General features: G+C 34.0%; 2 protein-coding genes across 4 annotated transcripts; both read right to left on the bottom strand.

Annotated features, from left to right (window-relative positions):
- Positions 1–56: 56 nt before the first annotated feature.
- On the bottom strand, positions 57–2,341 carry LOC123716307. The gene is made up of 5 exons (XM_045671981.1): positions 2,329–2,341; positions 1,925–2,082; positions 1,662–1,833; positions 1,351–1,498; positions 57–1,273 (listed from the first exon to the last, which is right to left on the bottom strand). The coding sequence occupies exons 2-5, from the start codon at positions 2,028–2,030 to the stop codon at positions 689–691; spliced, it is 1,011 nt and encodes a 336-aa protein (XP_045527937.1). The 5' UTR covers positions 2,031–2,082; positions 2,329–2,341; the 3' UTR covers positions 57–688.
- Positions 2,342–3,282: 941 nt separating this feature from the next.
- Positions 3,283–24,557, bottom strand: LOC123715877 (histone-lysine N-methyltransferase, H3 lysine-79 specific). 3 transcript variants are annotated; one of them, XM_045671214.1, is made up of 18 exons: positions 24,353–24,557; positions 22,958–22,998; positions 20,765–20,903; positions 17,426–17,566; positions 16,986–17,171; positions 16,329–16,757; positions 15,843–16,003; positions 15,336–15,505; positions 13,260–13,414; positions 12,811–13,041; positions 12,162–12,368; positions 11,008–11,504; positions 10,171–10,384; positions 9,518–9,895; positions 8,871–9,072; positions 7,931–8,110; positions 6,895–7,151; positions 3,283–6,095 (listed from the first exon to the last, which is right to left on the bottom strand). In XM_045671214.1, the coding sequence occupies exons 1-18, from the start codon at positions 24,434–24,436 to the stop codon at positions 5,913–5,915; spliced, it is 3,855 nt and encodes a 1,284-aa protein (XP_045527170.1). In that variant the 5' UTR covers positions 24,437–24,557; the 3' UTR covers positions 3,283–5,912. The 3 variants fall into 3 exon arrangements, with proteins under 3 accessions (XP_045527170.1, XP_045527171.1, XP_045527172.1); XM_045671215.1 differs by having other exon boundaries at positions 6,895–7,148; XM_045671216.1 differs by having other exon boundaries at positions 16,341–16,757.
- Between the last annotated feature and the right edge of the window lie 100 nt (positions 24,558–24,657).

Raw genomic sequence — 24,657 nt, 5'->3', positions numbered from 1 at the left:
ATTTACTTTAAAATATTTATTAACATTCTAAGTTTGTCATGTTATATTTGCTACTGAATAAAAAAATATATTCACAACTACTCTAGGATAAATATAATATGTATTAATAATTACTCAATATGGGAGTGAATAAAATTAGCAACATTTAAACACAGCTTAATAGCAAAAAAGAAAATGTATATCCGAATTGGTCTGTTTTACATGGGAGCTAATAACCATAAATTTACACATAATAGATTATAAATACACTGTATTTTATATGTATGAGATGCATCCATGCATGAGACCTCAATACATATGTGATGTGGGGTAGTAAAAGAAAACAATTGACAACTACTTTTGGCACCAATTAACTATTGAAAACCAATGAAAACCTACATTTACAAATCCTAGATCTAATGCTCATTCCATACTATAAACATACAAAAAGCATATAAAAGTCACTGAGATTAACTTTACTCTTGACTAGTAGTTTTAAAGCAATGCATCCTATTACCTACAACTATAAGAGAATAATAATGTAGCAGTACCTTTTACACTTAGAATTTCATAAAATGTACATATTTATCATTAAAGTTACTGTTTGTTGTTAGTGAAGATTAAATTATAATACTTGGTGGGTGATCAAAGTAAAAAAAAATTAGGCTGGTGAATTCATTTTGAACGTCATTGTAAACTTTAAAGACAATCAAAATTTAATTAAATCTTCATTTGATACATCTAAGGAGTCTCTACTGTTGTTATTTGTATTGCTTTCTGAATTCGTATTAGATTGTTTAGGTAATATTTTTCTCCTAGGAGGAATTGGAGCAGGATCTAAAATGCTACTTTGGGCTAAAGTCTTTCCTTGCTCTGCAAACATTTTGAAGTCTTTACTTGCTTCAACACGTTTGTTGTTTGGTGACAACTTTGTTCGTACAGGTGGGCTAGGAGCAGCTCTTGAATATAAGGGTCTATTGTCAAAAATTGATATATCTATGGGATTCAAACTAGCTGTTAAGACTGATGTCTTACTTTTTTCCAATGAATAGCTTTGGTTTTCTTCCTTCCTTATGCTATCAGTGTAAAATGTAGTTGTGTTCTGATATTCTGACCTCAAGTGTTTGTGAGCTTGAACATCTGACTTGCTTCTCTCAAGTGTAAAAGCTCCATTGGTATGGAGGTGACAGCTGAATGAGCTTGTGTTGACTGTGCATGCTGGAGCTGTTGAAAAGGGTATAGATGGTGCCCACAAACATGCACCATCATTACGTGGTACCAGCAACAATGGGTCCTGAAAAATATTAGTTTAAATTTTTAGTAGTACTCACATTAAGACTTTATAAACTTAAAACAAAAGTCAATACTTACTTTGCCAGTAATGGAGTATATCTTAGACTGAAGGGCATGCAATTGGTTTCTTAAGTACTCATATGAACACTGTCTTAGCTTCAAAACCCACTGTACCACATTATCTTCACTTCGAGCAGCAAATATATGCCGTTTTTCAGGTTCATCTCTAAATAAATTAGATAAAGTTTACTTAACCATGTTTAAATTAATGAATTATTTCAAATAGTTACTTAAGTATATGTCAATGTGTTTAAATTATTGCCAATAAAAAATGAATTGGTTAGAGAACTGTATAATATAGTAAAAGAAATATTCTAATAACAACTCACATAAAGGAAATAGAGAAAGAAAAAGAAATATGGTGTCCATGTTCCATTTGTACTGAAGAATTTTCCATAACAAATACACCAGCTGGCTGTTTGGTGTCAAATTTCCCCATTTCACTTATTTTGAAATAAAATAAGTAATTATTTATTAATCTAAACCACCGTTCTTTGAAAACTAAAAAATATAAAGTAATAAAAAATATATTTAAGTGAAATCTAAAGAAATGAAATTTCTTCAGTTATTTTACATCTCTTAATAAACATACCTGTCTGATTTCGGTAATTGCCTGTTACTTTTTTATAATTTAGTCTTCCTTCCATAACACAAGGTCTGTCACTTAAAAGAGACAGCTCTCGAATATTACATTTCATTGTATAAGAGTTTTATTTGATATTCAAAACAGCTTTAATTCATAATTAACACCTGCAACGGAATGTGTTCATTTACTGATGAGTAGTGACTAGTAATTGGTCAGCTCGGCAGACTAATCAAATTATGACGTTATTACATTATTCAATAAACTTAAGAGCGTTGTTTCTGTAATAATTTTATTTAAAAGCCATATATGGTTTAAATAATATAATAAAGACACTGAAATGTGAAAATTTTGAATGTTTTTAATGCTATAAATTGATTGATAACAGAAATAACTTGATGCTAAATGCTTACAAACATATTTTAGGAGAATAATTATTAATTAATAATATTTTTTATTAAATAAAATCAGTGATTGTTTTCAAAATTATTTTTTATATATTATTTGTCACTTGTCAAACGGTATTATTAGACTAACGGTTCTGGATTCGGACAAAGTCACTTTTCTCACGCTTTGTCACTTGCCCAATACAAAACACACAAATTCATTTGTTACTGGGGGGGTCACGCCTGTCGAGAAGCGATTTATATAGAACATCATTTTAGTGTAGTCTTACTTATCGACTCCAAAATTTAGTAGGATCAAATGAGAATCATTCATATTATTCTCACTTTTCAGAAAGTTTGACGCACTTCAATGTGCACTCTATTCTTTGCTAAAAAATTTTTTTAAGCAAACGGAAATAATACTCAAGCATGTCGTTTACATCCTAGACAAGATTGCTCTTTTTTTTACTTATTTCTTCTATGACTAAATTCTTGATTCAGAAATTAGACTGTAACTTTTGTAAAAGGCTGACAAAAACTTCTTGTGAAACTATTTACGAAATACATACAACACAAGGTTGCAAAACTCGATATGTTTGTTTCGTTTATCTCCTTCACTTAAACTAGAACACATTTACTACCTCTACATAATAAATACAATACCATATGTCTCGGCATAGGTAAGAAAAATAAATAATATTCAAATCCAATGGTGGCAAACTACAAATTGTGTTTAGGACTATTACTATTTGAACAGCATGGTGAACATGTCTCTCATGTCACATGTTTGTGGATTTAAATAAGAATATTTACACTTTTTCAAAATATACTACCCTTATACATACCAAAGATTTTATCAAGCATTTGTATAGCAGCATCAAATTTTTAATCGAATGCATAAGGGAGCGTTCAAGTATTACGTCACGCAATTTCGTCGCAAATTACGTCATGATTTTAAAAATAAAATAAAACAACTTTTAATTACTTATTTATTTTAACTTTTAGTACAAAATAAAACTAGTACACAGGGATACATCTCAAACCTAGCTTTTGCAATTGATGAATAGTCCGAGTCTTACGACAATAAGTCTTCTCATTTGTACTATTTTAGACACTAACGTCACACTGATTAGCTCATTTTCCCCAATTAAAATAAAAGTTAGTCAAAACTGAATAATGCAATCACTCTTCGAGTCGTGGGCCAAGCTATATTGAACGCCAATATAACGCTACCACACTGGTACTTCCGAACCGATTTTACTTACATTACAAGTATCTAACACGAATACATAAGTAATTTTGAGGTTTGGAGCGGCATTGTTGAGTTTCAGGCACAATCAAGCCAGTGCACTCCAATGTTTATGATACACCAACGGCATTATTTTAATTTTATATATTGCCATTAGTGTATAATAAGCATTATACTATATATAACTCTTTCTTTATACATTAATCTCCACCTTTTTATTTAAGAGCGTTTTACACTTTCACAATCAATTTATGACAAAACCCTTATCTTAATGATAGTGAAGTGCATTATGAGAATGATAAATATATAATTTAAATATCACTTGCTAAAATGATCACTATTTTTACTGCAATTACTAAACTAGCGAACGACAATTTAAATTCAATGTATATAAGACAACGGTGTATACCCATTCCATACAATGGTCCACTTTAAGAATTATCAACTTCTACAAGTCTTCTATTGTATCATTTTTATAAAGTGTCTATATCTATTTTGAATTCAATAAGCCTGAATTAGTCTTCATAAATCTTTCCTAAAATAACTGTTGCAATGACAAAGGATAATAATTACAAAGTGTATTTAAAATATTTTATATCTCCGAATCGATAGTAAATAAATGTAATGAAACAAATATAAACCAAACTATATGTATTATGCTGAAAAATCCCGTTAAACCCATGAGCTTCCAACAATTTACAACAAATGTATTAATTTTATAAATAAAATTATTGATACATTACATAAAATTTTGTTTAAAGGCCATCGTAAAAGACATTAAGTGCGAATTACTAAGTCTCATAAAGAAACACTTTGAAACAATAGAAACCTATAAATTTAACAGATAATATAACTACATGATTTTCGAATTATTACATAAAATGTCTAAGAAATCCATGACCTTAATAAAGGTAAGCCTTACACCTAAAAGGCGGATACTTTTCTGAGCGATAGTAACAATTTACACTCGGTACATCATGCATGTAATATAAAAACTTGAAAACGTTATTTCGACCGAAGTCGACCCTGTTCCTAGCGACAACTACTTGACTAAAATGCATTTCACGATAAAAGAAATGCATCTCTATATACAATTGAACGTGTGCAGTGTCCCTAGCATTCGGATTGAAGGAACTATTAATAAGGCTATTGCAATACCGTGCCAATAACAGTGAAAATCACTGCTATAATACTAAATAACAGTGATATACATGTCTGTAACTCATTAACAACGAGAATTTATCCAACGTGATAAAACTCGAGAGACATACAGTTTGGCACGATTTAGACATTGCGCCTGCAATTTTGACTAATTAAAAGTATGAATATAATAAGTACCATTACATATATTCAATCTTGTAATTTATCAATTTATTTATAATACATCACTTTTAAAAATTTAAGAGCGTTCTTAGTCGAAAAATAATAAATTATGTACGAGATGGAATATATGTAATGGATACATTTAATTATAAAAAAATCCCAACAAAAGATTTAAAATTCATTTTCGCTTCGTGTCTAATTAGACTTTGTTCCTGTTATTTAAAAATATCACGATTTCATGTACCATAAGGCAGCGGCTTTAACGGCAGTATATGGAGCTTGATTAAAGCGAACAATATATTTCTAACTGAATTATTCTAACCGCTTATTCGTCCTATAGTATTCTACCAGTAGTATTTACAACGTTAACGATATAATTCTCTAATTTAAGACACCCTCAAAGAAATGATTCACATTATTCAGAACTCACCGTAACATCGAAAACGAAAAGAAAAACAACAAACATCCATCAAAACCGGAGTAAAAACGAACCGTTAGCAGTCACCGAATTGTGTATTTCGAATTCTAAGAGCTAAATGAACACATGAAATACATTTCGCCGCGCGATCGTTCGCTACGTTCCGGAATACGACGATATAAACTAACACTAAATAATTACATTTCTTAAACGTAAAATAAACTCAATAATATACATAATTACAATATATATTCGAAAATAATAACAAATAAAATCGTAAGTCAACATATCGCAAACGCGACTTTCCGAACGGCAGTGTTCTTATTTCGATCTGTTTAACGCGAGTTTACACTAGTGCTATACACCGTAGTTCAATTTGCGTCAACGCAAAAGGAAAAATATTTTTTGGTAAATCAATGTGTTAGAAAGGACGCGGTATAAGCGGCGTTCTCTGGCATATCCAAGAAAACGTAATTGAACATTGGCGCTGATTGTCCGAGGGGTAATCCGATCTGATCCGGATCGCCCGGGCTCTAGAGTGGTTACGGGGCTACTCCGTCACCTGAGAGGGGGCTATGAGGCGATGCGCGGTCGAAGTCTCGGGCGCTAGATGCTCGAGCGTCACATGGGCGGCCTCTCCCAGTCGAGCGCCGGAGGGGGCGTGGCCGGAGCCCCCTCCGCCGCCCCCCAAGCACCCCACCGCGACCGACGGAAGAAGCGTTTCTTGAAGTGGTGCGTGGGCGGCGAAGGGGAACGCGCTTCGTTCGGCGCGTTGCTTTCTCCGGGGGCGCTCTCGGCGTTTACCTATCGCAAATTTTACATAAAATTATTTACATTTAACGAAACATTGTTTAAGACAAAGCAATTCACAATTGTATAATATAATTATGATTAAAATTAACATAGAGCTACATGAACACAAAGCTAACATACGATAGAATAACCAATGAAAACCTGGACTTCAGTAATCCTTCTAGTTGGTTTCGCGTTATAGGAAATGTGTCGTAGGAGCACTCTTGTAAATGCGTTATGTACAAATGATTCACATTTTAATTTTATCGTTAAAGGGACTTTATATAGAATATTAGCAAAAAAACTATGTTATGTACGAAATATGTGCGGACAACTCATTACAAATGTCACAGTACAGAAATATAACGTGTGAAATCCCTGCGTTATATGGCGAAATATTCGTGGTTTACGACTGACTGAAATGGTGATATGATATTGCATTATAAGAGTAGGTGGTACCGTGTTATAAGGGAGAGATTAGATTTCATCATAAGGAAATGTTACCAAAATTATGAAGATTAGAAAATAGTAGAATTTTTGACGATAATATCGAAAATTAGTTTTTAACGATATTTCACAAACTTATGAAATTGGTCTATTTGATAATTCGAATCTGTTAAATTGACACGATTAATATAAAATTTTATATATTATACATAGATCAATCGTAGTATTTCCAAGTATAAGTAAAATTGTCATTTGTTATTTGGGTCGTTTCTATATCTTAAATACGACTCGTAAGTAGTTAAGACAAGCTTTAAAGCATCGATTTTTATATAACTATGCTAAATAGCTAATCATTCGAAAATACCTCAGTGATCACTGGATCACTGCTCGGTGTGGGAGCGGGGGCGGGCGGCTGGACGGCTTGGGCGGGCAACTCGTTAGCCGTGGGGCGGGCGGCCTCGCCGTGGCCTATCCCCGAGTCTGGCGACGTGTTACATGCCTCGTCCGACCTCCGGTGTTTGTCCTCCATAGCGGTGGACGCGAATGATATGATCTGGTCAAACCTGAACGCGATACGATCCTGCCATTTGCTCTCCTCGACTTCCTCACCGCCCTCGCCTTCTAAAATCAATTGGTCTATGTACACATGGCCTAAATGTTATGGATTCCTAATATTAGAAAAGAGAAGCACTTGGATGTTTGTAATTAATAACCCTTAAAACTACTGAATTGATTATATATTTATTTCCAAAATAATTTGTTTATGACGTTTTACGTGCAATTTTAAATCGTTTGAATGGTTTGATTGTTATAAATTTACAGTTTATATGTCACTGGCCTTAGTATATATATATATGTGTGTTAATGATTTAATTATGTTCGACGTCCTGGTGGATAGAAAAACTGTGCCCAGTTTGTGTTTCCGCCACATCAACTTCCTTTATATTAAGAACACTTATACAATAAATAAATAAAATAAATAAATTAGAAATACAGTGTAAACGCCATGTAACGTCCCTCGATTTAACGACGAATTCCCTAAAGCGTCAAAAACAAATGGCTCTTGTTGTTTTAGCTTGTCTTCCATACAATTACACACTCAACATAGCATTACACCCACTCACCCACAACAATTGAGTAATAAAGTACTTTTTAAGTTGCAAACATTAGCTGCTGCAGCAGTCTGTACGTTCTTTTTTTTTTATAAAACAGGGAGCAAACGGGCTGGCTCATCTGATGTTAAGTGATACCGCCGCCCATGGACATTCTCAATGTACGTTCTTTAAACTCGACTGTCAGAATAATGCATATGAACTTTCTAAGAAATTCCTTCTTTTGTATACAAATTGGGATTGCTTGCACATGGAGGCATGGATTATCTGATTAATTGCTATTATCACCTGGGGGCCGATCGGGAATCTCATCAACCAGCGGCGTGGATGTATTTGAGTGGGGGTCAAGCGTAGGAGTCCTTCGCCGTGATGCGTCTTCGGCCTCCCCTGAAGCCGCGGGGTTTGAGCCTTGGCGACCCCGCCAGTACTCGGACGCTAGGACACGCGCTTGTAAACATGCTGCGAGCCCTGGAGATATTGTACATAAATATAGATACAAGTCGCTCGTTAGCTAAGGGGTACGTTCAAGTGCTACATAAGCACTACAGTATAGTAATGAATTACATTAAATCTGCTTACGTAATACTTGAACGACCCAAGGGAGCAAACGACTATTTTTAAGGCAATAATATTTTTCCATCCAGAATAAAGAATTCCTACCCAAGTGTTCACTCCCGAGGTGGACACTAGACAGTCCTTATATCATATCTTAGGAAAAAAATTCCTAAAGGAAGTTCATGAAGTAAAATTAGGTTAATTTATTTATATAAACTCAAACTATATACAATAAATATATTCACCAAGTATACTAATGAACGTGAACAAAAAAAAATTGATTCTAAATTTACATTTACTACCAGTTCGCAAGGCAAGTGCGTAGACCGTCAGGTTAGAGAGAGTCATACAAATTGTTTGACTCCAGGTTAAGGCTAATAAATCCCAAGGATTACGATCCTTTAAATAATCGTAAAAAAATACAAAGCTTTATTAATCCATAAATCCATATTTGAACAAGATAAAAAAAGCTTATCGTGCGTTTTCGTACACAGGATTAATTCGGGCCGCGCGAGAATTCTTTTCTTTACAGCATTTAATAATAAAAGCGACGAAGTCTAGTTAAATAGCATTATACACGTCTTTAAAACAATATCGAATGCATTTTTCAAATGCAGTAGTGTTAAAAATATCACTTAGTGAGCCATAATCGAATATCTGTAATAAAAACTACCTTCTAACGGCTGATGCGTCTGCGTTTGAGGTGGCTCATGGTACCGGGCACTCATATGCACAGCTGCGTTGATGATGCTCTGGTTGGAGATTTCCAGCGTTCGCTCGATCTCTCCGTTAACCAGGTCTCCGATAGTACGTGCACCACCTGACACGCGCTCTTGTGATAAGTGACGACGGAGGGCTAGTTTTGCTGGGGACACCTGTAAAATAATATGTACATAAATTTTACTAATAGAGCCTTTAAATAAAATTATTTACTGACCTTGTACTCTTATTGTATAGAAGAACAATATGAAATATGTATTTCAATAGTTCAGGTTTCAAAAACCAATTTTTGATAATATTCTCAACATATTACTAAAATGTATTGAAATGAAATATAAATCAGGCACTACAACCTTTTTAGGTTTGGGCCTCATGGATTTCTGTGTCTCTTTAATGATAATTTGTTAATCTAATAGGTAAGTAGGGGATCAGCCTCCTGTGCCTGACACACTCCATTGACTTTTTGGGTTTAAGGCCTGTCGGTTTTCTGGTAATTTTTTCCTTCACCGTTCGAGCGAATATTAAATGAGCACATAGAAGATGAGTCGCATGCTCAAGCCACTATTCCAACACAGCTCGAATCAATTTTAAATTTATTACCTGTGTATAATCTGGTTGACCGGGGTGATGATTCCTAATATCAGGCGGTCTGGGCTCGTGATGCGCATGCGACGGCCTCGGCTCACGGTGCTCATATCCGTATCGCTCTCTCCTTACATCCCTCATATCACGTGGGTCACGCAAGTCTCTTGGGTCACGTAGCTCCCGTGGGTCACGCAGTTCCCTAGGGTCACGCATTTCTCTTGGGTCACGCATTTCCCGTGGGTCACGTAAATCGCGAGGGTCACGTAAATCCCGAATGGGGCGGGCGTACGGTTGGACGGCGTTTCCAGTTTGCGGCCGTACATAGCCCTGATGGGGCGCGTTTGGTCTCACGTAGCCATTGTTGAACGTGTGATTTGGAGTGGGTTGCCTTGGCTGCAGAAATAATATATTTTTATTCCCTTATAAATACAATAAATAGTTATATATATTGGTAATGAGTGCTGTTAATTTACACGACATAGTCACAACATAAAATATTTGAAATGGCATTGTAAATGTTTTTACACCCATCAAACACAATTACATATATAAAAGTCCTTAATTATTCTTGATGGACAAAAGTGGAGCGAGGTTCAAACATTCAATTTTGTAGGAATAAATGCATAAGAAAGTACTAAAAGACAAGAGAAGCCGAGACAAAGTATTACCTCAAGTCGCGACGCTTTCCGCTGTTCCTGGTCTTCATTAAGCACAGAGGTGATGATGCTCTTCAGACGGTCTTCGAAATTGATGACCTTCGGTGATTCTTGGACTTTGGCGACCACGTTCAGCGGCTTCTGAGATTTGACAGGCGAACGGGCCAATGGCACGGCCGGACGCGCCGGTACGTGCGCGCGATGGATTTGGACTGCCGCCTTTTGTCTGTATATAAATAAATAGATATGATTTATTACACCATCTTCTATTTACGTCTTATTTGTCAAATTTTTGTAATCAGTCAATTATTGTGATTCCTTTGTGATGTTATTTTTAATGTTATAAACGTGAAAAATATGGCAAGCGTGGTTTAGTCCATTTTTATAATCAGACACATCACGATTATGAGAAGTGTTGGCCTAGTGGCTTCAGCGTGCGATTCTCATCCCTGTGGTCGTAGTATCGATCCCATGCCGTGCACCAATGGACTTTCTTTCTATATGCGCATTTAACATTCGCTCGAACGGTGAAGGAAAACATCGTGAGGAAACCATCTTGCCTTAGACACAAAAACTCGACAGCGTGCGTCAGGCACAGAAGGCTGATCACCTACTTGCCTATTTGATTAACAAATGATCATGAAACAGATACAGAAATCTGAGGCCCAGACCTATAAGGGTTGTAGCGCCATTTATTATTATTATATCACGATTATATGTAACCACCAGAAGATTTGATTCATGATGATGACTAATGTTGAAACTTTATGAAGTATATTTAAACTGACTCTGGAATTATCGTACTTACAAAAATAAATTAATTTTAAAACTAAAGAAAAGAAGACTTACCTATGATCCACATGTCTATCTGGATCCTTAAGGTACCCATTAACTATAACGTTAGGTTTTGTGATCTTGCCGGCTTCAATCTGTCGACCTGTCTCCAGTATTTTCTGAGCTAGAATTTCTGGATTTTGTTCTTCAATCTTGCCAACATCAGGCACATCGGGCCAGTCTTGAGACCTCGACCTGTGATCCCTAGACTTTCTAGGTTTAGAATTGACTGTATGAGGCTTAACGGTAGCAACGGGAACGCTCGGTGTTGCTTTCTGTTGCTCGCTTGCTTTCTCCATCTGAATTATTTCGTTCTGAAGATGTCCAACTTGTGCGTGAAGTCTCTTCCTATGCGCTAGAGTCGCCGATATCTCCTTTAATATGCAGTCGTGTGCTATGCTTTGAGTTATTTCTACATCTGGCGGGATGTGGCCCAGCTGCCGATATTTTTCAGTTATTTCAAAAGTCCTTTGTTTCACGAGCATTGCCTGTTCCACTTCTATATTTGATACCTGAAAGTATTTGTTATACGTATTTAACTGTATAATATCTGATATACTAGTACAATTGTTTGGGTCGAGTCAAGATGACTTTGTCGACACGAATTATCATTTTCATACAAATTAAGTTTTCTACTTTCTCCATACACTACTGTTAAGGCATCTTGTCTAAGCCCCCAGATATACTAGTACAATATTTTTTTTGTAATGTGTCTCCCTATATGTCGTCTTAACTTAATTGTTATTGAAATACAACATTGATGTAATCTGTATTTTTCAGAGTCATATTTTATCTGTGAGTATGTGAGTGATCGATTATGTAGCATACTACTATAACAGTTTCGAAGGTATGGCTAACCCTATAAGCTATGAAATGATATAATAAAAAAACTGAAACCATTTGCTCCAATTAAAATTATATAATAACAACTGGACGTATAGAGTTCGGTTAAATAACTCTATGGAACCTACTCTACTCTAAAAATTTAAATTTATGTTAATAATTATAAGTTTATAATAATACAAATAGCTTTAATCCGGTTAAAAATTTGTTTTCTTTCAAAGTGTAAAAGTTATGTTAACCAAAGACAATTCTATGGATTCTTTAGCGTTACAAGTTATAATTTTATTCAATACAATTGATTAATAGATTGTCCCAAATATACTGACCTGCGCTTGTAATTTACTAGCTTTACTCTGAAGCTCCTTATGTCTTCCAACGATTTCCTTTGCCTTCGCCAACAAGTCCACGGTGTTGTTGGCATGAATACCCAGTTCACTCATCCTAGCCTTTAAGAGCGCTACACTGTCACTTATTAGCACACTTATTTGTTTATCTAACTGAGAGGCTCTTGATTTTAATTTTTGGTTTCTTTCCTGAAATGTTACATTACAACATGAACAATTTTATTTAGTTTAATTATTTATGATAGCTTTAAAAATTAACTGATGTTTCGATTCGACTTTTTACCAAAAATATTAACTAAAAACTATTCAATAACTAGAAGTAAGTAGTGTGTTTACTACAAGTGTGTAGACAAGTGTTGCAACAGAAACTTAAATTGCTAATAACTTACTCACTTAAGATAACTCATACATTACAAAAACAAGATAGAGAAATATTAGTTATAATACAAGTTATAATTAAAGGTCTTAAATTGCTTCATAGATAAAAAATTAAATTATGTCTAAAAGAAAAAGATAAAGAAATTTGAACACCATATTGTAAACCGTCAAACTTAAAACCGATTTTCAAGAGGAAAATTATATAAAATATACAATAAAATCTAAATTACAAAATCTCAGCTTGTCAACATACCTTCTCCTTATCAATCTGCTGTCTGATATCGTGGGCGTATTGCGGTGTGTTCAATTGCGCGATAAATCCTAAATACTGGTCTCTGAACATATCGAGCAACAGTTGTAAACTGTATGGTGTGTGCGGTGAACGTGGAATCTCTAGTTCTGAATGTAATCGTTCAGGCGATTGTAAGGATACCCCCAACGCTGATAAACGTTGCTCTACGCAGCCCGGTGGCGCTGTCGTCACCTGTAGGATAAAATCATAATTTGTTTGTATACTATAAACATGTTTTTGTGTACACGGAAATAGTATTAGGTTAGGTTAAGGGTGGTGGTGTAACAATATTGACTTTTGTCTTAAAGGTATGTTTATGCCTAAGCTAATTACCTTACGCTAAAGAAGCTAGAAGTAGCATAGTATAAGCCATGCAAACAAGGTTTTTTTATTTTTTTTTATTCACTCACCGCGCCGTTATGTATGGTGGAAGCCAGCGTGGTGGAATGCAATAAATCCAGTCCTGCTATATTAGGCCTCGCACCCCTGCGTCGCTTGGCTCTGGCCGCGCGTCTCCGAGCCCCGCCAGCACTGGCACTCCGCTTTGTGCTGCGCCCCCGGCGATCTACACACCAATTGCGATTACAAAAGCCCATTTGAGATGCAGGGAATAGACTGCAAATGAATTGTGCAACGCGTATTTAAGTGCATAAAGCTTTAAGTAAAAGCTCACTTCCCTCAGATACATGTTACACAAAAACTAAATATTATTTTGTGACATTACAGTCACATTTTTAATACATTTTCACATTACATATACCGTTAAGACAGTCTATTCCCTTTGCCTTAAGCGATCGCCCAATTCCTAGATTTAAAAATTGTACTTAAGTTTCGGTTTGCTTATGCAAATGTCCAAAGAGGAATAGGGCGAAAGACATTTTACAAATGAGTCTTACAACAAACCATACATTGAGTATGTTGTCAAATTAAATCAATAACTCATTTATAAAAAAAAATGTATTGCTAGTCAGTTGATAGATTTTAAATAGACTTCATTGCCTTCGATTCAAATTGTAGGAATCAAAGAAACTTCAATGTAGGTACAATAACATTAATTCTAAACATGCAAAAGTACTTAATGTACGCCAACAATTAACAGAAAAATCTATATCTAAAAGCCATTGTACGACATTTTATTCAACATAAATGAATGATTAAAAATAATATGGTTGGACTTTAAGTTTTTCTTGTTTGTTTATTTGGTCATTAAACTTTATTCAATATAAATGCGTGACAAGCTAGATAAGCGGAACGTGGAGTATTATTCATTATCACCTGGGTTGAGTATTCAAAATACCAATTGCAGTAACTACAAATCGAATATTTTTTTTTAATAAAAACAAAAGATCAGTGTTAAACCTAAATAACTCACTAAAAGTTTGAAAAAATGTAAAATCAATAGTTAACCTAATAGAATAGAAACACAACAAACTTTGTGTATGGAAGTTGAGCAGCTCTTCGGCGTATTTGAAACGAAACAGCAGCACTTACTCGTACGTAGGCGCTGACGTAGAACGCCTATCGTCAACTCGAACATTTTCCATACAACTTGTATAGAAAATCTTCGAGTTGACAATATTATAGATTCTAACAATATCGTATTGACATAAATATCGGATATGAGCTAATATTACTACTGCCTAAAGAAAATCTAAGAATCGTATCTATTGATATAAAAAACCCAAGTGAGACTAATAGGACAGGAAAGATAGTCTTCATTAATCATGCAATAAATCAAAAGGCTGGTTAGCGCTAATTATATTGTAATAAAAGCGTAATACTTTACGTCAGGTAGAGCTTACAGTTTAAAAGCTTTTAAAACAAACCTGTCAAACAAAGGATGCCAAGTGGATGGATGTGGTTATCTCGTTACCAGAATTTAAGTCTCTTTAACTATACAATGATGAAAGACATCGAATTCTCTTATCTAATTTTCAAATCCAAACTGTTCAAAATGATTCCACAAAGAAGGACGGCTCTTAAACAGATTGAATTAATCCGATGAAATCGAAGTGTGTTAAACGGGTATCCTGTGACACAATTTGTATTTAAAAAATATACCTTATTATTAACGAAATTTAAAGTCCCATAGTATATTATAATTAAATAATAATATAATAAACCGATTTCCTGTGCCATTGAAGACTTCCTAAGCTAATTTATTTATAAAATAATGTTTATTTAGTTTTTATAATTGCACATAAAGGCGGTGTTGGAGATTCAAGAATGCAACCCCCCCCCCCCCCCATAAAACGCACCGTAACGTTTTCTGTTCCTCATTGTAAAACGTGATCACCTAGTGACTGTTTATAACTAAGTTACTAGAATATGGTGTAAAGTACTGGAAATTCGAAAATAATATTAACAATAACGCGTAATTCAAATCTACCCCATATGAGTTTACAATATAGAGTAACAAGTACTGATTATGTACTGTAAGGTACATGTTGGGTGTGTTCGTGTACGTTGTGTTTGAGTGTACTGACTAGAATCGGATGAGGAGGCCCATGGAGCGCCCCATTCCCTGGGCGCGGGTTCAGGCCCAGGTGGAGCATCATCAGTTCCGCTCGACTCTTCATCGCTTTCATCACTGGAGCGTCTCGCCGGGCGACGCTTTGCTACTGCTGCGCGCGCACGCGTCCGTCCGTTTTCACCTCTGGTGAATATTTACTTATACGTTATATAAAATTATTCTATATTATGGTTTAAGCATAAAAAATTAGAACTTAGCTACTCTTAACAAAATCGTCTATCGAATCTTTGATAATTAAAATAAATTAAACATCTGGAACCCACCAATATGGGCTATTACACTTTTGTATGTATGATAATTTGTATTATCAGGGAAACATACAGAAATACATACATTGACTGCCCTGATTATTTTGTAACATTATAGTTTAATTTCTACCAATCCCGAAACCATTATCGACTGATTTTTTTCCTTTTAACTTGCCGTCTGAAGTGAACAATTTTTAACACTTGTAACATACCTAATCGGTCTAGGCCGCGCAACTTTCCTTCTCCTCTCAGGCAAGGACCCCGTACTGTGATTACTATTTCCGTTAAGCAAGTCCGGCGTCGATTGTCTAGTGGGAGGCGCACTTAGATTCCTCTTACTGCTTTCTCCCTCTTCACACCCATTTTGTATACCCTACAAAATAGTCAATATTGTAACATCTATATCGTTTACTATAAACAGAAAAAGCAATTGCACTTCATCTCTTTGTATGCTTAACGTCATAGGATAAAACCAAATCACCCATCACCCGACAGACTGAAATACCCAATATATATTTATTAGCGCCAATTTTATTGTATAGAAAAAACTTCGAGCAAAATACTCGAATAGAAGAAATTTTAAGCATGTTTTTCTTGGGTGCGGACCTCGTAATTAGCAAACACACAAACTGATTTTATTGTGCAAACTTGGCATGCATTAAATATAGCAATAAATAAAGATGCGATTGGAAACAGACCCTTTTGCTGACCTTGAGTTTCGGATTTTTCAGTCTTTGAAAATATCTCTCTAATTTGGTCCTATCTATTATATGTAAATAGTAAGATACTGGCTTTCCCGTCCACGAGACTGAACCTTTCAGCGGCGACATTTCACTAACATGCATGATGGTCCCAATATCACTGAGATTTCTGTCTGTTATCCTAAAGTTAAGTGGACAGAAGCTCTTCGAAGACACGATTTTGGCGCCGTCTTTTAAATCTGCGAACCTCTCCTTTAACTGGTGGTCGACGTGAGGTCCGAACGCAAAATTATTAACAAAAACTATGGTCGCCGAATTTATCTTTTCTCTATGTTCGTCCATTAAAAAATCCCCTTTTATTAATTTATATTCTCCATACTTTTTTCCGTACCATTTCATCCACATTCTAAAATTCGAATCCATATTCTGAAATCAAAGTGTTAAATTTTCTTAGGTATATTAACAATAAAAAAATATTAATAAAATCTCCTGCAGTATCATATTGTATATAAAAAGGAATTAATATTTATTTGCAAATACGATTGATAATTTAATATATGGATTAAACTCTTAAATTACAGAAACCAAATTAGAAAATTTCCTATGCAACTTTCCATACATACATCTACTATTTGTTTAGTTATGTAAGCCTACCTCTGCATATTTACTAGGCACTTCCGCTTTCTCCACACCAAAACAGATGCGACAAGGTGTCGCAGCCGCCATCTGTAATACAACTTGCCCGACGCCCGAGCCCAAGTCCACGAACACATCTTCTGCTGTGATATCTATTTGATCTATCATTTGACATACTAGCTCAAAAGAAGTCTCACCGTACACCTGAAAGATACGAAAACAATATCGGTTATGAATCATTTTGAATTGCGTAAAAAGACATACAATACTAATCACAGATACAAATGATATAAATATATACAGACACACTTAGATACACTTTATTTTTTCACCTTTACATCATTGTAATTTTCAATTCTCACAGAATAACATATGTATAGATGACCTATGGATATGTTCCCATTGCAGTGATATATGAAGTGTAATCTAAAAAGTAAAAGTCGAATCATAAATCTTACCTCGGGCGAAAAAGGCTCATATTGGTTTAACTTTTCTGGGTCAGCAACGGCTTGGTTATAAGTTTGTTGCAGAATGTGTTTCAACAAACCTCTGGACGGGTACTTGTTTAGGCGCTGGGCAGGCAGTGAAGTACCTTTCTCCTGTAAACATTAATTAGAGGTTACAATTATAGGACATAATTTATTTCTTAACAAAATCTATCTTGCTATCAATAATATAATAAGTTACAGACCTTACGTGGATTGATTGTCAAACTAATTTACCTAACGCTGGTATTTACTCCTAAAAGCACTATTTCCGAAAGGCATTTTCATTTAATTATATATATATATATATATATATATATATATTAGTTTACACACATTTATATATATGCAACCCGTATTCCGCCAGGCACAATTTAAAATCCATTCATAAGATCTTGCCATTCATAAGTTTATATGACCTAAATATAGGACGTATGATTGACCTTGAATTAAACTGCCTTATTATAAGTTGATACCAATAGTGTGAGAGTCAGTAATACATGAGACCTTATAGTATTCTACTCGTTAAAAGTACAAACGAACCTGGTTTCCTCAGTAGCATAGAAATACATAGGACACAGGTAAATATTCTAACAGCTTGTTACGTCAACCGTATAAGGAACCTATCTTTTTATTATACATACGCATTGCAGTGTTTTTTTTTTTAACAATAGCATCGCTTATTATTAACGGGCATAATGCAACTAATAAACAATTTAACGTATATAGATTATACATACAAAAGACCCGACATGTAAACCTGTACTTGTGGGCGTTGCGGCCTCGAGGTTTGCATTAGCCTCCTGCTTTGTTTACGTTGATTACGCAAGTCATTCATAGCTATATGAACTACTTAACCTATGTACCAATGAACATATAACCAATAAAATAATGTTTTTTATACATTCGTGGGGGCCGCCTTTTAAGATTTTGGATTCATAGTATTTATTTCATTAAATAAAGTTAAAATTGATTTTATCTATACAAGCCTAAGGTTATAAACACTACGTGAGACATTCGCTCAATATTACGGTCATTGCCCTCTTATGCGACCCCGCACCAAAATTTTAATCGATACGCATTTGAATAACAATTCTTTGTGATTAAAATAAATACGAATCTGACTATTTATAGATTATATATATGTTTAAAATATTATAGTCTAGCATTCAACAAGCTCGGTGTTATTGTAGTTTACGTGCTATTATACTCTACTAACAGGGATCCGACAAGTATGCGGGGGTGTTATTTTATTTTTAAAAACAAAAGCTTGAAAATACATCTCAATTTGGTAATCATTACATTTTAGATTAGAACCCTTTTTTAACTATTATCTGTAATATTTTAAATATAAATACAATTAAAGTCCTATTGGAAAATACTTCAAAAATGTTATGATTGCCGAAAAGAAATAAATATTTATGATAATTTAAGGTTGCTCCTAAAACAATGTACGAAGGCAATCAACTTTTGGTTGAGAGTTGAGACGTCCGCTACAGAGGTCAATCAACTTGAAGATCGGGTAATGTCGATGACTGTGATTCAAAGACTTTCACGAGTTTAACTGAGCACCGTAAGACGATGCACGGTAATGATTTTGTTACACTGTGATGAATATAACCAATGCTTGACTGGAATTGATACGTGTTATACGTACTAAGCTTCCTACACGGCGGACTCAAGGTAACGAACGAACGTGTTAAGTATGCAAGGTAGTCATCAGTTTTAATGACATCATAGGAAATCGAAAACGAATTGGGAGGTATTCGATACAATATAGTATTGATACCACTTTTCGAATCAATATAGGTGGGCTATGTTATTTTATCCAATTAAACAACCGCTGTAGTTGTATATAATCACTAAATTGTGGTTATAGAAATTAATTACTAGATAAAGATTAACCAAACGATACATTCTTATAAAAGATTTGTTGCGTAATTAGCAAAGTAGCAACCCGAATAACTAATTCCATCGAAGACGTTTCTGTTTATATTTGGATATTGTTACCAAGTTCTATGTTCGTCGTAACGAATAGAATGCATGGTTTAATAATAGATTTCTCTCGTGCGCCGTCTGCTATGGCTACAACCATCGATCGTTATGTTGCGTCCTCGTTGTCTGACGCCATTTTGGCCCTCATGGCCCTCACAGATCTCGCCCGCTCCCCGCTATTTTTCCCTCACTGCCCCACATTCATTCTTTGATTTTGCATATAAAATTGTTTAGGCCGGTTAGGGACACCATCGCGTAAAATTCACATTATTTTCGGCTGCTTTGGGTTTTCCGTTTCATTTCTGAGACATGTTAGAAATGTTAGTACAAAATCAACAGGTATCCAGGAAGTTTATTTCATATAAATAGGCTATGACATTGAACGGTTTTCACTTGGAAATCATGCCAACATCGTAACACTGAATACGTTTTTACGATATATTTATATCAGCAAATTAGGTAGAAAATGTCACATAGTTTATTTTTACAGTCCATTGTTTTGCAAAAATAATAAACGATAAGCGTTGTTCTTTATTTTAATAGAGGTTGACTTTGAGATAGAAATTGCAAACTCGATGTTTTGCTGATAAAAACTGTTTAAATAATATTGATCACAAAGTTTTCATTTATTTTAGTATAAAAGCAAAATATGATCCAATGTATACGTAAATGTTACTACTAACAATTTAAATAAATCACTTAAGCACATGGGCGACATTGTCTAAATCAACGGCATATGATATATTCATTTAATTTAAAAGTTTTACCATTAGGACCATAATAAAATATGTAATAATGCACATATTACACTAGTTATAAATGCATTAGAAATGCAATGTCATGATTCGATAACATGTTTACATTGTGACCACGTGACATGCTGGAAGGGGTCGCGATGCCACAGGGGTCGTCAAATGTCCTTAGTGCACCGGCCTAACTTGTACCTCTAGTTCAACATATTATCGATCGATCAAATAGGGCGTTAGTCTATTTGTGAACATTAATGTGTTTATCATGGAGTTCTATATATTATTTTAGCAGATTTGTACGATGTATCAAATTCAACAAGCTTATAATTGAAAAGGCAAAAAGACAATTGAAGCGTATCTATTTAAGCAGTGTCGTATGATCCTATTTTGAAATTAGTGTCTTTCAGATATACGTTGTTGTGTTCACAAGAGATACGAGACAAGATAACAAAGGACTTTAGAGCATAAATACATCTTAATCATATACTACTACTTACAGTATAAGTACTCAATATACAAATTTGTTGTAGGCATTTTAAGAGTACATTGTAAATAATGTTATAATTACCAAGGCGACAACGGAGTCTATAGCGCGGTTGAAGCGATCGCATAGTGCCCGCATACTCTCGTATGAGTGGGTGTCGTAGTCGCTTAGGATGTTCTTCTCCAAGGCACCCTTCATCTCCGGTAGGTCGTCGCATACCCACCTATATAAGAAATGTAACATTAACAAAAATAGTACTTAAATTGTACTTAAAAGTAATAATAGGCATTATTACTTTTTAACTTTTGCTACAAAGGTTTATAAGTAATAAACCCATCTTAAAAAAACCTTCGAAATGTTTATTAAGGGATAATACGAATACAATACAACGGTTAACGGTCAAGGCAGGCTCTATCATAAAACAGTGAACGGGCGTATAAAATATACAATAGTAGTCAACAGATGGATATTATACCTGGCTTGCGGAAGTTAAACATAACAATAGGTTTTTGTATTATTTATAAATGTTGTAGAATACTAAGTAGTTCACGTACAATAAATACTTTCAAAATAAAGACAGAGTCCATGTGTCTATATATAGTTCACATATAACCCACAACGTAAATATCCGTATATAGAATTACTTTATATCCCTGCATATCTATAATTTAAACTTCATAATTAAAATGTAACTGGTAAAGAACACGTTTTTAAAATTACGTAAGAAAAAAAGAAAAGAAAGTTCAGAGACAGGTTTCAAGGCCATTGAATGCGAGTGAGTGAATGTCGAGAGGTCGCCAGGGCTATGCCGACCTCTCGGTAGCAACGGGTGACCCGCTTTGAGCTATTCTCTTTTTATACATAAAAATATTTCACCGAGTACTTCTAAATATTACGGCTACCTACTGATTTTCTAGATTGAATCGTACGTTTACGTAACTTAAAAGTATATCTAAAATATAGTTCGTGGATAAAAAAAAATTCTTATACTTCTCAATAGAAATACCCTTGTATTTTGACATCGTTTACGGAACGGTGCAGTGCGGAAACAGTTTCCTTTGTATTGTACATTGAGAAGATTGCGTGTCGCGAGATGTTGCAAATTCATATTTTATAGTTTATTCTGCATTCGATAATGCTCCACTCCAAAAGTGTACTTTGATTGATTGATCGCAAGAATGTAATGAATAAATTAAATTATTATAGGTCATTGTACGTTTTCAATGGATCAAGTTGGCGTCCTTGACATTTCAAATTAAGCCAATAAAATTATAAACAATTCAAATTCCTACTACATATTACATAAAAAGTTTAACAGTAAAGTAAAAACTGAAACTTCGAAACCATAGTATATTTGGAATATTGTTTGTGGATAATGATAATTTTGCACCCTATTTCCTTAGTATCTTTATTAAAAGATTTATATTGTAATTGACACACGGGTCCTTAAATGTTCTGTTAATCAAAATAATATCGTCAGCTGCAATTGTATTGACTATATTGGTACACGTTACAGGTGAGAACAGGTCAATCCCGCGGCCCGTGGCAGGTGCAATCAGCACGTGTACAAATATATAGAATAAATATAGACTTAGTTTTATAAATTTGCGTTTTTCTTGAATTCATACAAAAAAATATCTTAAACAAATCTATAAATAAATAGAGAAATAAATTCATAATATATAGGAAGTTTACAAAAAAGGTAACTTGGCTAAAGCTCATAAATTCTAAAGATAAAATCTACAAAAATATGAAGATGTATTATGTAACGATAAACTACATAATATGAAGATGTACGATTCTATTTTAATAATAATTTAAAGGACGAGTTGTATCACGAAAAAGACGAAAGTAGCACTGCAACTACACTGACGTCGTTAATACTTAAGTACTTATCAATCTAATCAAAACAATTGTAAAGGTAGTCGACCTCGGACGTCCTTCGTAACCAAACATCCACGCAACATTATACGGTAATTATTAGAGCACGTTTACAAATCATAACAATATTGTTAAAAAAACACATTTTGTAGGTGAGTCAAATTTAGAATAAATTGTTTTTTATTAAGTTGACTATGCAAATTATGAATGGCGAAACAACAAACCAAACCTGACATAGGGTTCAGACATGTTGTTAAGCACTTTGAGTATAATGAAAAATGCTTAACAAATTTTGTATCACTGTTTAGAAGTTTTTAGTATTTTAGCATTGCTTTAAATAAAACTTATAAATTTAAATAAATAATAATTATCAAGCACATAAATAATGTTACTCACCTTATTGTTTCTACTATCTCCAGGGCCCCATCGTGCTTGTCCTGTAAGAATTCCAAATTATTAATTGCTGTTACACAGTTTAATTGTTCAGCTGCCATGTCTCCATGATCAAAACATAGTTATTCATCATTCTGAGTTGGATTGCTACAGAAAAAACATATTGTGTGAAATATGTAAAACACTGATCATACCTTTGAAAGTAAGAAATTATATATTGTATTTTCCACACTTCAATTAAGCATGTTATATGAACAATAACTCACTTTGAAAAGCCATTAAAAATGATACTACAGCAAATCCATGTATTATGAAAGCTAATAGTTTTTTTTATTAAAGTAATTAATAATATTATGTAGGATAATCTCTAAAATCTAACACTTTTATTAATCAGACATATACAAATGAGTGTTTTTAGTTGACTTATATAAAATTATGATATTTAGGCAAAGGTGAATAATTAATTGAACTTAAATATAGAAAGTGTTCTAACTCACTGCACCCACACTAATATTTAAACTATATTTTTTATATATTGAGTATAACTTTCACTACAACAAAGTATTGTCTTTGATTCATACTAGGATTTATTTGTTAGCACAGAAAAAAATATGCAACAGAATTTTTGGGCTGAAGTAGAGAACTCAAACTAAAGAGGTAAATTTTAAAACAATTATGATGATAAAAAGATATGGAGTCAAAAGTATTCATTATTGTAGATGTAAGTAGTTGTAAAAGTAATTATTATGTTGGTGTGGGAATGACAAAATATACAAAACCCAAATTATATGTTGATAAACAGTATTGAGGAAAAGTAAATAATAATAAATTACACATTTATTTTCTGGTTTTATTTAGCACTAATACTGCAAACTGGTTTTAATAGCAGCAATCACATGACAGAACTTTTCTAAAATTAATAATATTTTGTTAATTTTTAAAGTAAGTGATAACGCAAATACATTATGACGAATTTAAACAAACGTAATAGTAGGGTGTAGATAGCTAAAAAAAGCCGACACCTTGACAAAACACGAGGTCAATACACTCAAGAAATATAGAAGCCATGTGATCATTGAACAGTTCAACATTCCGTTATCATCTATTTGCTTATTAGGATATGATTACTCAGAAGTCGATTTCTAAATATTAGAGTCAAAGAAAACTAAACAAAATTGTTCTTTATGTTTATATTATTGTCTGCAATAACACTACTTAACAAGAGCATAGTCAGGAAGGTTTATGACAACACTGAGATAATTGGCAATTTACAAAATAAAATTTATGCTGCTGGTTAAGCTATGCTTATTAATATTGCGTTATAATCAGGGCTATATAGTAATATAACTAAACACCACCGCAAATTAAAATCAAATTCTTTACTAATGCTTTCCTTACCGAGCCATGACCTGATGTGAGGGGCCATGTATAAACAACGGGTTCCGCGCCTGCTGGAGAATGCAAGCGTAAATCCAAAGCCATTATAAGATAACCGCTGCATTAAAGCACACTTTTTTCACTTATGCACTAAATTTATTTCTAAAAACCATCAATATTAACATAATTTCACTGCACTTTCACACACACACATTCTTAACTAGGCTAGGCGCCATGTTGAAAATAATATCAATTCCGTCATGGCCGACTTATTCAGCACTGGTAACACATCGAGATAGCTTTGGCTTATAATTTTAGGCCACAGA

The sequence above is a fragment of the Pieris brassicae genome, chromosome 11 (genome assembly GCF_905147105.1).
Source record: "Pieris brassicae chromosome 11, ilPieBrab1.1, whole genome shotgun sequence".
Lineage (NCBI taxonomy): Eukaryota > Metazoa > Arthropoda > Insecta > Lepidoptera > Pieridae > Pieris > Pieris brassicae.
This window is presented reverse-complemented; position numbering and strand designations above follow the sequence as displayed.

Excerpts from the sequence above, each read along its gene's own strand:
- LOC123716307 (XM_045671981.1), bottom strand. The coding sequence starts at position 2,030 with ATGAAATGTAATATTCGAGAGCTGTCTCTTTTAAGTGACAGACCTTGT. Across the intron at positions 1,499-1,661 it reads TCTTTCTCTATTTCCTTTAT|AGATGAACCTGAAAAACGGC; the intron begins GTGAGTTGTTAT and ends TAATTTATTTAG. Across the intron at positions 1,274-1,350 it reads TATACTCCATTACTGGCAAA|GACCCATTGTTGCTGGTACC; the intron begins GTAAGTATTGAC and ends AATATTTTTCAG.
- LOC123715877 (XM_045671214.1), bottom strand. The coding sequence starts at position 24,436 with ATGGCTTTGGATTTACGCTTGCATTCTCCAGCAGGCGCGGAACCCGTT. Across the intron at positions 16,758-16,985 it reads TGCCTAGTAAATATGCAGAG|AATATGGATTCGAATTTTAG; the intron begins GTAGGCTTACAT and ends CTTTGATTTCAG. Across the intron at positions 16,004-16,328 it reads AACTCAAGGTCAGCAAAAGG|GGTATACAAAATGGGTGTGA; the intron begins GTCTGTTTCCAA and ends ACTATTTTGTAG.